Here is a 13,768-nt window from a genome sequence, read left to right on the forward strand (position 1 = left end):
CAGGTTCATCAGTGAAATTTTACAAATCATAACATTATTGCATTTCATGACTTATATGTAAGAACACAGATTTACTGGCGTGCTTATTTCCATCAATGATTAATATCCAAATCAATGCGCCTGCACTATACACTGAAATGTGAAGGTGTTTTGCCAAATGCAAACTCAGAATGTGTTGGAGACCGACAGTATTACCTAGTGATGGCCAAGGGTTGATTTCCATAATAAATGTTCTCATCAAGCTTCAGTGTGTACTTCATTTTTCACATTTGCTTTTAAATACATTTGCATATTTGATTTGGCGATCCGGACCCTACCAACCCACAAAATGTGAAACAAGACAAGCCGGTCTTGCCTAAGTCAGAAAACGTGGAACAGAATCATTCTGATTTGTTTTTCCTTATATTAAGTGCACTGCCCTGGTCAAAGGTGGCACGGTGGTGCAGCAGGTAGTGTCACAGTCAGGAGGTTGTGTGTTCAATTCTGGCTCTGGGTGACTGTCTGTGAGGAGTTAGTGTGTTCTCCCTGTGTCTGCGTGGGTTTCCTCCGGGTGACTGTGAGGAGTTGGTGTGTTCTCCCTGTGTCTGTGTGGGTTTCCTCCGGGTTGTGTGGGTTTTTCCGGTTTCCTCCCACAGTCCAAAAACACGTTTGTAGGTGGATTGGCGACTCAAAAGTGTCCGTAGGTGTGAGTGAGTCAGTGAATGTGTGTGTATCTGTGATGCCCTGTGAAGGGTGTATTCCTGCCTTGCGCCCAATGATTCTGGGTAGGCCACCGCGACCCTGAACTGGATAAGCGCTTACAGATAATGAATGAATGAATGCCCTGGTCAAGTCCAGTCAAACTGTAAAACAGACAGTTTTATTATTATCAGAGAGGGAAATTAAGAAATCCCTCGAAAACCCAAAACGAATGCAGATTTGAGAGAACCATGAAAGCCTGTTGAAAATGAGTGAAGAAGGAATACAAAAAACCTACAGCAGAGCTTCTACACGTTTTAATTATCATTGCTTCACACGGTTAGAGCTGTGTGGCTAATAGTTTAAATGAAGAGGCACTGAAACGCATCATTCCTAACCTGACTTTTACACAAGGGGAGAACCGTATGTTGTTGTTTGATCCTTGTGGCATTTTGACCAAAGCACAGCACAGATCTTTCAGTTAAGACACCATTTGAGTGTGCAGTCCAATGCAGAATATTATAATGCACATAATATGACAGAGTAAATGCAATTTTAAGACAGATAACTCCTGTAATGTATCTGATTATTCAGCATGCCCTATGTGGATAAAAAAATATGTTTATCAATAGCTGTTTTGCCATTTTCATTGCACACAACACCAGGAATGATATCTTAGTTCTCCACAGCTGAGTGAAAAACGTGTAACAGTTGTAAGTGAAGATGTCCCACACTGGAAATCCAGCAGCAGTTGAAGCATAACCCAAAATCAAAGTGCAGTATTTTAAGAGACAGGATTAGAAAAGTAGGATTTGGTGGTTTTGCTAAAACAAAGAATAATTGTAGACAGCATTTCAGTCTCGTTTTACATCATGTGTCTAAACATTGTCAGTCAGATGTAAACATATTAACAAATGTATTACACATGAAAATCAACTGGAAATAAGAAAGGATAATGGGTTATGGACCAGTATTTAAATTCCCATCAATGTTACAAATGATTCTATTAACACTGGCTTCATAAATCTGTGTTGGCTTGGCTCCACAGCCCAGTACGTTTGAATATTTATGATATATAGCTAAAATTTTAATTGTCTACTTTCCAGAACAACAGTCATATACACTTGAAATGATCAATAATGTCTTTAACTCACTTCTCAACAAAATACCACAGATATTAGAGACCCCTGCAACAGCATATAAAGGTCAGTTAGATGGCTCTGTCCTTCACTTCTGCTACATTCCGTTCTAGAGTCTCTCCCACTGTTTTGAGCTCTTCTCTTTTTCGTATAAGTTCAGTCCTTGCCTCCTGCAACTTCTCATTCAGCTCCAGAAACCGCCGACTCTGCAAGTACCTGACCTCCACCTCACTGCTGTGGGATCCACCTTTCAAATCTGGAAGACAATACATTACACATTACTGAATAATTTTACTTAAATACACAGTTACTGACGGCGGCACGGTGGCGCAGCAGGTAGTGTTGCAGTCACATAGCTCCAGGGAGGTTGTGGGTTTGAGTCCTGCTCCGGGTGACTGTCTGTGAGGAGTGTGGTGTGTTCTCCCTGTGTCTGCGTGGGTTTCCTCCGGGTGACTGTCTGTGAGGAGTGTGGTGTGTTCTCCCTGTGTCTGCGTGGGTTTCCTCCGGGTGACTGTCTGTGAGGAGTGTGGTGTGTTCTCCCTGTGTCTGCATGGGTTTCCTCCGGGTAATTGTCTGTGAGGAGTGTGGTGTGTTCTCCCTGTGTCTGCGTGGGTTTCCTCCGGGTGACTGTCTGTGAGGAGTGTGGTGTGTTCTCCCTGTGTCTGCGTGGGTTTCCTCCGGGTGACTGTCTGTGAGGAGTGTGGTGTGTTCTCCCTGTGTCTGCGTGGGTTTCCTCCGGGTGACTGTCTGTGAGGAGTGTGGGGTGTTCTCCCTGTGTCTGCGTGGGTTTCCTCCGGGTGACTGTCTGTGAGGAGTGCGGTGTGTTCTCCCTGTGTCTGTGTGGGTTTCCTCCGGGTGCTCCGGTTTCCTCCCACAGTCCAAAAACACGCTTGTAGGTGGATTGGCAGTAGGTGTGAATGTGTCTGTGTTGCCCTGTGAAGGACTGGCGCCCCCTCCAGGGTGTATTACCGCCTTGCGCTCAATGATACCAGGTAGGCTCTGGACCCACCGCGACCCTGAACTGGATAAGGGTTACAGATAATGAATGAATGAACACAGTTACTTTATCATATCTATAATGGTAGAAATTTACTTTTAAAAAATGATTGCAGTCACACCAGTCATTTTTTTCTAAACCTGTAAGTTCCTTAATCCATTCATTTTCTGTAACCATTTTGTCCTCTTCAGGGTCCGGGTGGGTGTGGAGACAACCCAGAATCACTGAGCTCAGAGTAGGAACACACCCTGGACAGGGCAGCAGTTCATCTGTGCCCTCCAGTGGCCAAGCGGGTGTATCACAACAACTAATACAGCCACTCTGTACATGTTTTCACCGGAACAGAATTCAGGCACAGAGTTTGTGCTGATGTCATTACAAAAATAACACTTTCTTTATATTTCACACGTATTATCTACTAATTAGAAGGTGTACTATTATCGCACAGTGCACCTTTAAATACCAAAAACCAAATTAGAATAAACAATGATTTAGAGATGACAATAACAATGAATGGGTTCAAGCTGAGCTCAAAGATAATGAAAGGGTTAAAATGACCTTCACTGGACTCCTGTAACAGGTTGAAGACCGGGTCGTTGGTGTTAGCTCGGTTTATGTCCTCTATGATCTGTTCCACTGTCGGAGGGTCGGGTCGAGAGGGGAGAACCATTCTCTTCTTTCCTTTAGCACCAAGATTCATGTCTTTCTCTCACAGAAACAGTACTTCACTTCCCCAGCTGCTGATGTCTGAGGCAAACGAACAGCTTCCTTCAGCTCCAGGGAGCGACTGAGTTTTTAAATTCAAATAAAGTCTCTAACGACACCAGTGAGAAATTAATACACAGTTAACGACGTAGACACAAAGAAATGTTACTGCTGTTAAACATACGCGACCGAATAAGACAAAAGCGCTCTAGCTAATTGAGAAATTATACCATTTTGCAACGTTGCTTGTTGTCATTTCTTCAGAATGTACTGAAGCAAATGTTCACTAATTTCCACCCCACACTGCCCCCTGCTGTCCTGGAGAGAGGACGCTGAACGACATCTCTGCCTTTACTCCCTACAGAGGGCCGAAACTATTGGTACTGCGCCTAAACAGGGCACTAAAATATGATTCAGGGAGTTGTGGATTTTAGACCTAATGTATAGGGATTGTAAATGTATTACACATACAGTGAACTATTTAGTCGTTTATATAAACTACACAGGGCCTTCTCTAGGGTTTAGGGGTCATCTTGGATTCGTCCAACACAACACAACATATAAAGGGGCTTTAAACTATTTCACCAGATGCCTGTCTGTTAGTGTATAGTTCACCAACCCAGCGACCAGCGAATCCCGATCTAGTACATTAGGCAAGATGACCTTAAACGGGCCAGCAACAGCCAACACAACAAATACAGACACTGTGCCAGAGGACAGTAATCCCAATAAATGTATTCTTAAGAATCGAATGCTCTTTTGCTATGGACATACTAATATAATCGTTAACTGTACTTACAGAAGACATCTGAAATGAACAGACAAGAAAAAAAGACTACAAAAAGACAATTGAATGTATTTAGAAATGATTAAACAATATATTTTTTTACCTAACTTTTTGGTTAGGTATTTTAATGATAGGGCAGCACAGTAGGTAGTGTTGCAGTCACACAGCTCCAGGGACCTGGAGGTTGTTGGTTCGATTCCTGCTCCGAGTGACTGTCTGTGAGGAGTGTGGTGTGTTCTCCGTGTCTGTGTGGGTTTCCTCCGGGTGACTGTCTGTAAGTAGTTGGTGTGTTCTCCCTGTGTCCGCGTGGGTTTCCTCCGGGTGACTGTCTGTGAGAAGTGGTGTGTTCTCCCTGTGTCCGCGTGGGTTTCCTCCGGGTGACTGTCTGTGAGAAGTGGTGTGTTCTCCGTGTCCGCGTGAGTTTCCTCCGGGTGACTGTCTGTGAGAAGTTGGTGTGTTCTCCCTGTGTCCGCGTGGGTTTCCTCCAGGTGCTACGGTTTCCTCCCACAGTCCAAAAACACACGTTGGTAGGTGGATTGGTGACTCAAAGGTGTCCGTAGGTGTTGCCCTGTGAAGGACTGGCGCCCCCTCCAAGGTGTATTCCTGCCTTGAGCCCAATGATTCCAGAAAGACTCTGGACCCACCGCGACCCTGAACTGGATAAGCGCTTACAGATAATGGATGGATGGATGGATTTTAATGATACACTGTGGCCATGAAATGGATTAAGAGGCAAAGTAGATTTTTAATGATAATTGTGTTTTTATCCATACACATAAATTGACAGTTCTCTTGTTGTTCTGCTCTATGACAAAAGAAAAAAATACAGAAAACAGACCGTTTTAATTTCACCTCAGAGTAGGGCAAGCCCAAGCTTTTTGTAGATGAAGCAAAACATTAAATACATGACCTGAATTTGTATTTTCTAATTCACAAAAAACCCTAAGGGTTATATAATACAGCACTTAAATCCACAGTGTTATAGGATGCAAAAATAACTCTTAGAGAACGATGAATACAAAAGACATTTATTAAAAATCATGTTGTGTGAATTTCTGTTACAGTGTTTATCAGATAAAATTATTCCATTCATTAATTTAAATACACACATAAAAAGGGTAACGCACCGTGTCATTAAACGCTAGATAGATTTCACACGTATGTTTATTGTTGTCATTGTTAGTTGATTTCCTACATTGGAACATGTAACACCCCAATCTAGAACAGAAACGTTTCTGGCTAAAACTTTACAGAACAAGATTAGTCTAGAGTTAAAACACACACATTAAAACCAGCATGGGTACACACTACTTCAAGTAAATACAGGGGAAATTATATGAACAAACCTAACAAACAATCTACAGTGATGCACTGAAATGACACCAATCACATTACTTCCAGAAATACGTTCAGAACTTTTCAAAATATGTCCATGTCTTCTGCCCATCCTGAAATTTCATGAGAGAAGAAACAGCTCTCTGCGTGATTGGAAAACGTAAAGCTGCACTGGCCAGAGTGAATATCTATTAAAGTACTACTAAAGTATTAAATACTTACTTTTTAGTCCACACTCGGCTCTTTCTAACAGACACAGAAATGAAGAGAGAAAAGAGAGAAAACAACACTTCATCATTTAAAATCATTAAATATATCTTATTAACTGTGAGGAGTGTGGTGTGTTCTCCCTGTGTCTGCGTGGGTTTCCTCCGGGTGCTCCGGTTTCCTCCCACGGTCCAAAAACACACATTGGTAGGTGGATTGGCGACTCAAAAATGTCCGTAGGTGCGAGTGAATGTGAGTGTGTGTCTCCCTGTGAAGGACTGGTGCCCCCTCCAGGGTGTATTCCTGCCTTGCACCCAATGATTCCAGGTAGGCTCTGGACCCACCGCGACTCTGAACTGGAAAAGCACTTACAGAGAATGAATGAATGAATGAATATCTTATTAATTAACACAAACTTAATGAAAACATACAATCTGTGTTTTCAAGTTAAGTGAGAATATTTAAGGCCCAGAAAAGGGTTAACCTCACATTCTCAAATTAAACTGCATATATGATAATACATATTTTATATTTGCTGTATACACTTACACAGCAGGTGTGTAAACATTCAAAGCTCTTTACATTTTTTGGAACATTAGGGAGTCTACAATCTTGACAAAATGAACAAAATTCCACGAAATCTGCACCTTGTGATTTTTGAGGGTTTGTATATTGTGACATGAATCTGGGTGGATGTGTAGTCAAAGCTGAAGATGTGTACGTACAGATGTACTGGGAAGCTCTTTGGGCGGCTCGGCTCTCTCATTTGGGCGAATTTTATTTTTTGCCAAAGACTGTAGGACTGACAAAGACAACAAATACATTTTATTTTAGTATATGGACAAAGACAGTTTATTTTAGTAAAAATCAACAACTAACAAATATCTCTGGGTGTGTTCATTTTAATCAAAGCTAAAACAACCCCTACCTTCTTTTGTAACAGATTCTGCAGCAGTCATAGCCTTCCCACTAAGATCGCTGACCATGTTGTCCACAGCAGCCTCATGTTTGAGGAAGAGTGGTCGCACCATGTAGTTATATAGCACCTGAGAGCCATTCCAGGAGACGGGGGCCATGCACCACAACAAGAACAGGCACTAGCAATAACCAACGACAGGACGGATGGTTGGAACTATGTTTTGTAGTGGAAGAATACATTTGGAGAGATCTAGTGTTGTGACATCTTAACAGTTCACAAAGACTGATTATCCTGAATTAAATGTTAGTAAGTGGACATATATAGTCCAACTTACACACAGCACACTTACCTTGAAAATATAATAGAAAGGAAACCAATAGAGGAAGATATCTGAGAAGAATTCACCCACACCAAAGAATCCATACACCACCCAGTAAGTAAGCCACTGCGTGTCATCTTCTTTGTTCGGACTCTCAATAGCCTTTATACTGTAATAGAAATTCAATACAGATTATATACAACACAAGGCAACAATCCAGAAACATTATATGAAATAACCGGCCTGAATAGTCGTTTAGAAAAATATTCTCAGCTATACATACATACATACAATGACTGAGACATCTGGACCGCTGAAGAATGATGATTTATACTATTACTTTTCTTGGATTCATAGTAACGGGGAAAATATTAAAACAGCAGTTTAAAAGATTGTGATGAATCAAGAACGATAAACACATACGAGAAATATGCGGGATAAACAAAGCCAAATAAGTTGCAGAGCAGTGAGGTTCCATATCCCAACATGAAAAACAGTCCAGTGGCAGAAACAGCTCCTATGAAAATAAGAGGCACAGCAGAGACTATAAGGTCATGTACATTGTATGTTACAATAGTATTTTTGAATTATGACCATTGTCATTATGAGTTTTATCATGTATCACAAGTAAATGTGTTACTACACAGTGACTGTTAAAATTAGTTTAATGCTTCAGCACACTGGATTAGTGAGTTTTACTGGTGAAATAGTCTTTTACAGTCATTGGCTAAGAACTTCTCATGTCTAAGCTTTTCAACATTTTACTTCAGCACCTTACTAAGATTTAGTTAGTATTATATTAGTATTTATCGGATAATAGTATTGACATTGATATATTAGAAACATTGTTAGTATTGAGAGGACACTTTAGTTAAACTAAGGGAACTATTTATTAAACAGAACTGTATTTTAACCGTCACATTTTGTTATGTACATGGACATCTCAGAGGCTGTGTCCTAAAACCCCAGTTATTTACTGGAATTTGAACAGTTCCACCTTTTAAAAAGTGCAGCAGTCGCATTCGGACTCGAATAAGAAGATATCACCAACTTCTTTAATAGTTATTTACGAAAGAGAAGGAGCCTGGGAGTGGACCTCGGCTCCTGTAGCTGCTTTTGATTCAGACGGAGCTCTGCGGAGACAGACGGCGTAAATACAGACACACAACCCGATAACAACCCGATTATTCTCCACCTGTTCCTCAGAGGATTAGCGCTGTTCTCCCTTCTCCCTCACTCCTCCCTGCCCAGGACTTCCTGAGCTTCAGAAGTGAGGCCAGTTCCACTCAAAGAACCCAAACCAACTTCTTCACCTCAAAGAAAGTCAACTCACCTACAGCAAGATAACGCTTCTTAATCCCTGTTTTCTCTTCGATTTTTTTGAGGCAGTCGGTGACGATGTTCTTCTCACTCAGAAATTTCTCGACGCGTTCTTTAATCTTGGTAAATATTGAGAACATGGTGGCTGGGAATACAGTGGTTAACCTTACGTTAGAGTATTAAAAGCGGGGGTTTGAAAGCAGACATTAGTCTGTGTTAAGGTTAAGGCGCTGTGGTTTAGCTGAGTGTTCATCGCTCTACTATCCTCACAATCCGCTTTAATGGGTGACCACACCCCTCACTTCGACTGACTCCGCCCACGGACGGTCTGTATCTCCACCGCTCTGAAGTGGGAGTGGCAGTAGGGCGGGGCCTGCTGTGTGGGGGCGGGATTATGCTGGTTAACTATAAAAAAAACCCAACCCATTTAATTTTCAAATAATAAAAAGGATTTATTTTAAATGAATGATTTGAATACAATACAACTGTGCCATTTCTCTACAAACCTCTGCAGTGATACAATTGTATGATTTGTTAAGATTCAGATTCGTGGCTTGTGGTCAGAGTATACCAGTGCAATGAAATGTGACTTATCACACACACGTTTACACATTTCTAGCACAGTTGTGTTAGATTCTGTTGTATCATAAAAGTCGTTCAAAGACGTAATCACACCTTTCACGAACATTTTCGTTTCAAACCTGTTTTCATACACCACCCGTATTCATACAGTTTTGTACACCTTTTTTCTCACATCAACAATTTTCTTTTCCCACCTGTTTTGCACAGCACCCGTATTTGTTTATCCCTCGTTTCCGTACACCATCCGTTTTCGTTTCACACCAGTATTGTTCCCACCTATATTTGTCTTCCATTTTCGTTTTACACTTGATTTAATTAATTACGGTATGATTAGAGTTAATATAGGGTGACCAGACGTCCTCTTTTACCCGGACATATCCTCTTTTTTAGACTTAAAAAAGTGTCCGGGCGGAATTTCACAAACGTCCGGGATTTTGTTTTTCTAGAGCTTACATAGAACTTCGAGAAGCGTTTCGTTCACAAATTAGTCCCGCCCTCCCCTACTCCGATTGGTTCGCTTGAGTGAGAAGGGGGCGCCGTGAAGTAGCCTAAAATCTTCTGATTGGACGTTCTGACTGTAGAGCTACCGTTATTGGTCGATAACCTTCTCTGTAAACATTTAATTGGTCAGTCTGCACGTCAGTAGTCCTTGTTTACGTCAGGCAAAGCTCATGTACCCACCCTCATCTCGAGCAGCTATGCCGAAACGTAAATGTAAGTTCTCGGATGAATTAAAAAAGAAATTCCCATGTTTTGTGTAGCAAATAAAGGTGTAAAGGACCTATAAGCACACATGGGTTCAGCTAAGCATACAACGGCAGCGAGGGGCGAGAGCAGGAGGCGGGAAGTAGTAACTTGAGTAACAACAATCACTTCCTTCTCTCATTTACTAAAACAATATTTTTGTGCTTAAAATAACAATTCTTTCTTTTATGCTTTTATTGGTTTTAGCCAATAATTTAAATAAAATACTGAACCACAATGACCATAAATATCATAGTTGAATGAGATCCTTTGACTCTGAAAGCTATCATATTGTATTCTGTTTTATTTTGGAATGTGTGTTATTCATTGCTTTTACACCTCCAGATCCAGATGTGTCAGTTAGGAATGCTTTATCTCTCTAACAAGCCACCACTTGCCTTTCCCTTAGAAATGAGGAACTGAGGAGACCATGTCGGAGTTGCTGATAGTTTCTGTTTTTCAGAAAAGATGAAAGAAACTTCAGAAATGAAAACATACAAATGCATTAAGTACACTTTGTTTGTTTGCTGTTACATTTTCTGGGTGAGTCTCTCTCCTGTATCTGTTCTTTGGGGATGGTGTAGTTTATGGTGATGAAAGTATGAAATGTTTATGTTGAGCGTTAAAGTGATGAATTCAAATGTTGCTCTTTATTCGTGATGTATCAGCTCATTCTATGGGTCATCTCTGCAGGTGGCCAGTGGTGTCCTGCTTTCTGTTGGCATTTATGCTAAACTTGCCAAAGAAAAAGGTACTGAACTCTCTCTCTCTGTCTCATCACAAGAATGCTTTTCCTGTGCCGTTGCTGTGTAGATGTTCCACACGGGCTGAGATTACAGCTGACACTGTGGTAGTTTTGTAGACGTAGTGACCGCTCTGATGTTAAACGATGTGGTCATGTTGTGATTTAGTCCACACTAATGGTTCACCCTGTGGCGAGGTTGTAGATGTAGTGGACACTGACAGTTAATCCTGTGGTGATGTTGTAGATGTGGTGGACACTCTGACCACTGACCCTGCTCTTCTGCTTCTCACTGTGGGCTCCCTCATGTTCATCATTACCTTCCTTGGATGTTTTGGAGCGCTGCGGGACGCTGGCGTACTTCTCAAAACGGTAAGTCAGCTAAGACATGCTTTATGCACATGGATGTTATTATTTATTATTATTAGTAGTAGTATTAGTAGTAGCATTTTAAATAATAATACATTTTAAAGTTATTTAAAATGTAAAATAAATACATTTTCATACTGTTTTTGTTTTTTTCAGTTTATAGGGATTTTAGTGGTCATCTTGCTGCTGCAAATTGCTGCTGCTGTTCTGGCGTTTCTCTTCTCAGACATGGTAGATATCCAACACTGTGTGATGGTGGATATTTTAAACATCGAGTCCCCTCACTGTCCACTCTATCAGACACACTTACCATGTTGGTCCACCTTGTATATCCAAAGTCAGCTAATCTGTTTCTGCAGTCTGTGTTTGTCATACTCTTGTCCTTCGTCAGTGGTCAGAGGACATTTTTGGCTTGATATTTTCGGTTGGTGGATGATTCTAAGGCCAACTGTGGCACTGAGGGCTTTAAAACTCCAGCAGCACCTCCATTTTGATGGAGTTTGATCCATTCGTACAAGGACTACAATGAGTAACTGTAGAGCAACATAGTGCATCTATATGGAAAGTGGAGCTGATAAAATGGACAGTGAATCTAGAAACAATGTGATATAAATGTTTTTTAAGGGTTGGTGCATACATCATTTTTCAATAACTTTCTTATCTCCAAGGTACTACACAGGACTGAACTGTTAATGAACAAAGCCATTGCCCTGTATCGAGAGGACATGGATTTAGAAAACCTGATCGACTTTGTGCAGAAAAAGGTGAAAGCCTTTCATTTCAAAGACAGAGTCACAGTTTAAAGCTCTTTGAAAGCTGTTTGTTATGATATTGTTGGTGTTCTGTTTTTGCTGCTTCAGTTCTTTTGCTGTGGAGTGGATCATTTCACAGACTGGTCTCAGAATGTGTATTTTAACTGTTCTGAGAAAAACCCCAGTTTGGAAGCCTGCGGAGTGCCTTTCTCCTGCTGCGTACGGCAACAAAAACAGGTCAGACCGCAAAGATCAACTATTACAAAGTATATTGTCTCATACACAATTAAAGTACACTGCCCGCAAATAATAATAATAATAAATGTCTTAAACGGGTACATTGTGGCCCTCACATTACACTCTACTCGTCCTTTCTGTGGTTTTAACGCCTAAGAAGGTACAGTACATTCTCTAATCGAATATATGTGCGTCTTCATGGCATAACTGTTTTAAATAAAAAACAAAATAAAAGTCTTAAGTTGAAGCGGGACTGAAGCAATCAATTTGTAAGTGTATGTCTGTTTAATATATGCCAACACCGCATTACCACTAGCTAAATTCTGTAAATTCGTTGTAACTGTGTTTGGTTCTGTTTTCAGACTGTGTTTAACACAATGTGTGGCTATGGGACTCAGAGGAGAGAGGAGTCGTCCCTCAGCGAGCGGATCTACATTAACGGCTGTGTGGAGAAGATTGTGCTCTGGGGAAAGCAGAATCTTCTTCTTGTGGGAGGCATGAGCGTCAGTTTACTGTGTCTGGAGGTGGGGAGAGTTTTAGAGCACATACGGACCATCAAAAATTATTAAACAATATGTTTTAAATTGATTATGTACTCTTTTTAAATATATTTTATATAACGTGCGAGTCATATGATATAGAATCTGATTCAGAGAATCGGTTCTCCACAAGGGGATGGCCATGGGTAAATAGGTTGGGTACAGAATCTCTGACACAACAAGTCCACTAGGTGTCAGTATAGGGGCTGTTTCTCTGCAGAAAATCATTGCAGAAAATGGCTGATGGCTCCGTTAAAATTTGGTACAGATCATTAATTCTACTAATAACACTGTATGTAATTCATTTTTCCACAAATATTTAACGTTTTTTTTTGCTGTGCCTTATTAATTCTCCCTACATTAAGAAATTAATTAGTGTTGGCTTTTAATTATCTTTAATAGCAAGAAAAAAATGATACACCATTGTTCAGTATCATAAGCGGGTACAGATTTATAATCATAGTATTTTTTCACCAGCAACGTTTTATCATTTTATTATCAAATATATATTATACAACTGTGTACAAAAGTTTCATCACCACTGGAAAAATAGTTCTACAGATTTATATTTTTTATGTGCAAATAAATAACACAGTTCTAAATGTTTTAATGCATAATTACTGTTTATTTGCTAGAGGTAACATATTATAAAAAAAGTAAGTGACACATGGCAAAGTAATGATACATTTTAAATGTTTAATGTTATGTACAAAAGAAAATAATATAATAATTATACACTATGTTGTCCCTCTCCAATAAAAAACATGCATCTCCATTTGACTTTTAGTTTACTACATTATTTGAACACATCAGCTGTCCTTCACATTGTGTGAATATTTCATGAAGAATGGACCAATAGAAATGCTCCCAGTATTTTTGGAGATAGATGTTTTTCTTTTGACAGCAACAATTTGCACAAATTTATATAAACTTATTTTTTCTCCTAGATTTTTATGATTGTTTTGGCAGCTGTGCAGCTGGGTCAAATCCAGAGAGTCCAGAGGAAGAAGAAACCATACAGCAGGCCACAAACTGAACAATATTAATAGAACATTACATATTGTAATCCACATAAGAACACAATGAGTTTACAACAAATGTATTGTATGTAAAAGTTATAATGTGACTGTAATCAGGAATTTACTTGCTCTAGAGTAGGATTTTACACATTAAGATTATTACAGTTATTACATCTTTGATACCGATCAATTTCATATTTTAATTCAGTTGATTGGTAAAAGACTCCATAATATTCCTCAACCACAATAATCAATTAAAAATAAATGTAATAATGCACACGCTGTACAATTAAAAGAAAGTGTTTTAGATGCTAGAAAACAACTGATGTCTGTCAATAAAAATCCTTCATTTTTAAAACCTACAGTATCAGTGAATCT

At 39.9% G+C, this 13,768-nt stretch overlaps 3 protein-coding genes across 8 annotated transcripts; 1 reads left to right on the forward strand and 2 right to left on the reverse strand.

Annotated features, from left to right (window-relative positions):
• Nucleotides 1-430: 430 nt before the first annotated feature.
• On the reverse strand, nucleotides 431-3,874 carry c16h19orf25 (chromosome 16 C19orf25 homolog). The gene is made up of 3 exons (XM_066647131.1): nucleotides 3,750-3,874; nucleotides 3,373-3,561; nucleotides 431-2,073 (listed from the first exon to the last, which is right to left on the reverse strand). The coding sequence occupies exons 2-3, from the start codon at nucleotides 3,512-3,514 to the stop codon at nucleotides 1,889-1,891; spliced, it is 327 nt and encodes a 108-aa protein (XP_066503228.1). The 5' UTR covers nucleotides 3,515-3,561; nucleotides 3,750-3,874; the 3' UTR covers nucleotides 431-1,888.
• A 1,485-nt stretch (nucleotides 3,875-5,359) lies between these two features.
• reep6 (receptor accessory protein 6) lies at nucleotides 5,360-8,690 on the reverse strand. 5 transcript variants are annotated; one of them, XR_010795771.1, is made up of 7 exons: nucleotides 8,420-8,690; nucleotides 7,510-7,603; nucleotides 7,117-7,255; nucleotides 6,777-6,945; nucleotides 6,574-6,650; nucleotides 5,864-6,215; nucleotides 5,360-5,754 (listed from the first exon to the last, which is right to left on the reverse strand). XR_010795771.1 is itself a non-coding variant. In XM_066648119.1 (7 exons), the coding sequence occupies exons 1-6, from the start codon at nucleotides 8,544-8,546 to the stop codon at nucleotides 5,867-5,869; spliced, it is 627 nt and encodes a 208-aa protein (XP_066504216.1). In that variant the 5' UTR covers nucleotides 8,547-8,690; the 3' UTR covers nucleotides 5,360-5,754; nucleotides 5,864-5,866. The 5 variants fall into 5 exon arrangements, 3 of the variants coding, with proteins under 3 accessions (XP_066504216.1, XP_066504215.1, XP_066504214.1); XR_010795770.1 differs by having other exon boundaries at nucleotides 5,360-5,784; XM_066648119.1 differs by having other exon boundaries at nucleotides 5,864-5,887.
• zgc:113223 (uncharacterized protein LOC541424 homolog) lies at nucleotides 8,201-13,720 on the forward strand. 2 transcript variants are annotated; one of them, XM_066648120.1, is made up of 9 exons: nucleotides 8,201-8,529; nucleotides 10,142-10,275; nucleotides 10,426-10,483; nucleotides 10,722-10,846; nucleotides 11,000-11,074; nucleotides 11,512-11,607; nucleotides 11,704-11,832; nucleotides 12,195-12,356; nucleotides 13,319-13,720. In XM_066648120.1, exons 2-9 carry the CDS (start codon nucleotides 10,201-10,203, stop codon nucleotides 13,415-13,417), a joined length of 819 nt encoding a protein of 272 aa, XP_066504217.1. In that variant the 5' UTR covers nucleotides 8,201-8,529; nucleotides 10,142-10,200; the 3' UTR covers nucleotides 13,418-13,720. The 2 variants fall into 2 exon arrangements, with proteins under 2 accessions (XP_066504217.1, XP_066504218.1); XM_066648121.1 differs by lacking the exon at nucleotides 8,201-8,529 and adding an exon at nucleotides 9,683-9,702.
• Nucleotides 13,721-13,768: the final 48 nt, after the last annotated feature.

The sequence above is a fragment of the Hoplias malabaricus genome, chromosome 16 (genome assembly GCF_029633855.1).
Source record: "Hoplias malabaricus isolate fHopMal1 chromosome 16, fHopMal1.hap1, whole genome shotgun sequence".
Taxonomy (NCBI): domain Eukaryota; kingdom Metazoa; phylum Chordata; class Actinopteri; order Characiformes; family Erythrinidae; genus Hoplias; species Hoplias malabaricus.

Excerpts from the sequence above, each read along its gene's own strand:
- c16h19orf25 (XM_066647131.1), bottom strand. The coding sequence starts at position 3,514 with ATGAATCTTGGTGCTAAAGGAAAGAAGAGAATGGTTCTCCCCTCTCGA. Across the intron at positions 2,074-3,372 it reads GTTACAGGAGTCCAGTGAAG|ATTTGAAAGGTGGATCCCAC; the intron begins GTCATTTTAACC and ends ATTGTCTTCCAG.
- reep6 (XM_066648117.1), bottom strand. The coding sequence starts at position 8,546 with ATGTTCTCAATATTTACCAAGATTAAAGAACGCGTCGAGAAATTTCTG. Across the intron at positions 6,651-6,776 it reads AGAATCTGTTACAAAAGAAG|TCCTACAGTCTTTGGCAAAA; the intron begins GTAGGGGTTGTT and ends TGTCTTTGTCAG. Across the intron at positions 6,205-6,573 it reads AAGAGCTTCCCAGTACATCT|TTCAGAGTCGCGGTGGGTCC; the intron begins GTACGTACACAT and ends GTGCTTTTCCAG.
- zgc:113223 (XM_066648120.1), top strand. The coding sequence starts at position 10,201 with ATGAAAGAAACTTCAGAAATGAAAACATACAAATGCATTAAGTACACT. Across the intron at positions 10,276-10,425 it reads TTTGCTGTTACATTTTCTGG|GTGGCCAGTGGTGTCCTGCT; the intron begins GTGAGTCTCTCT and ends TCATCTCTGCAG. Across the intron at positions 10,484-10,721 it reads TAAACTTGCCAAAGAAAAAG|ATGTGGTGGACACTCTGACC; the intron begins GTACTGAACTCT and ends GTGATGTTGTAG.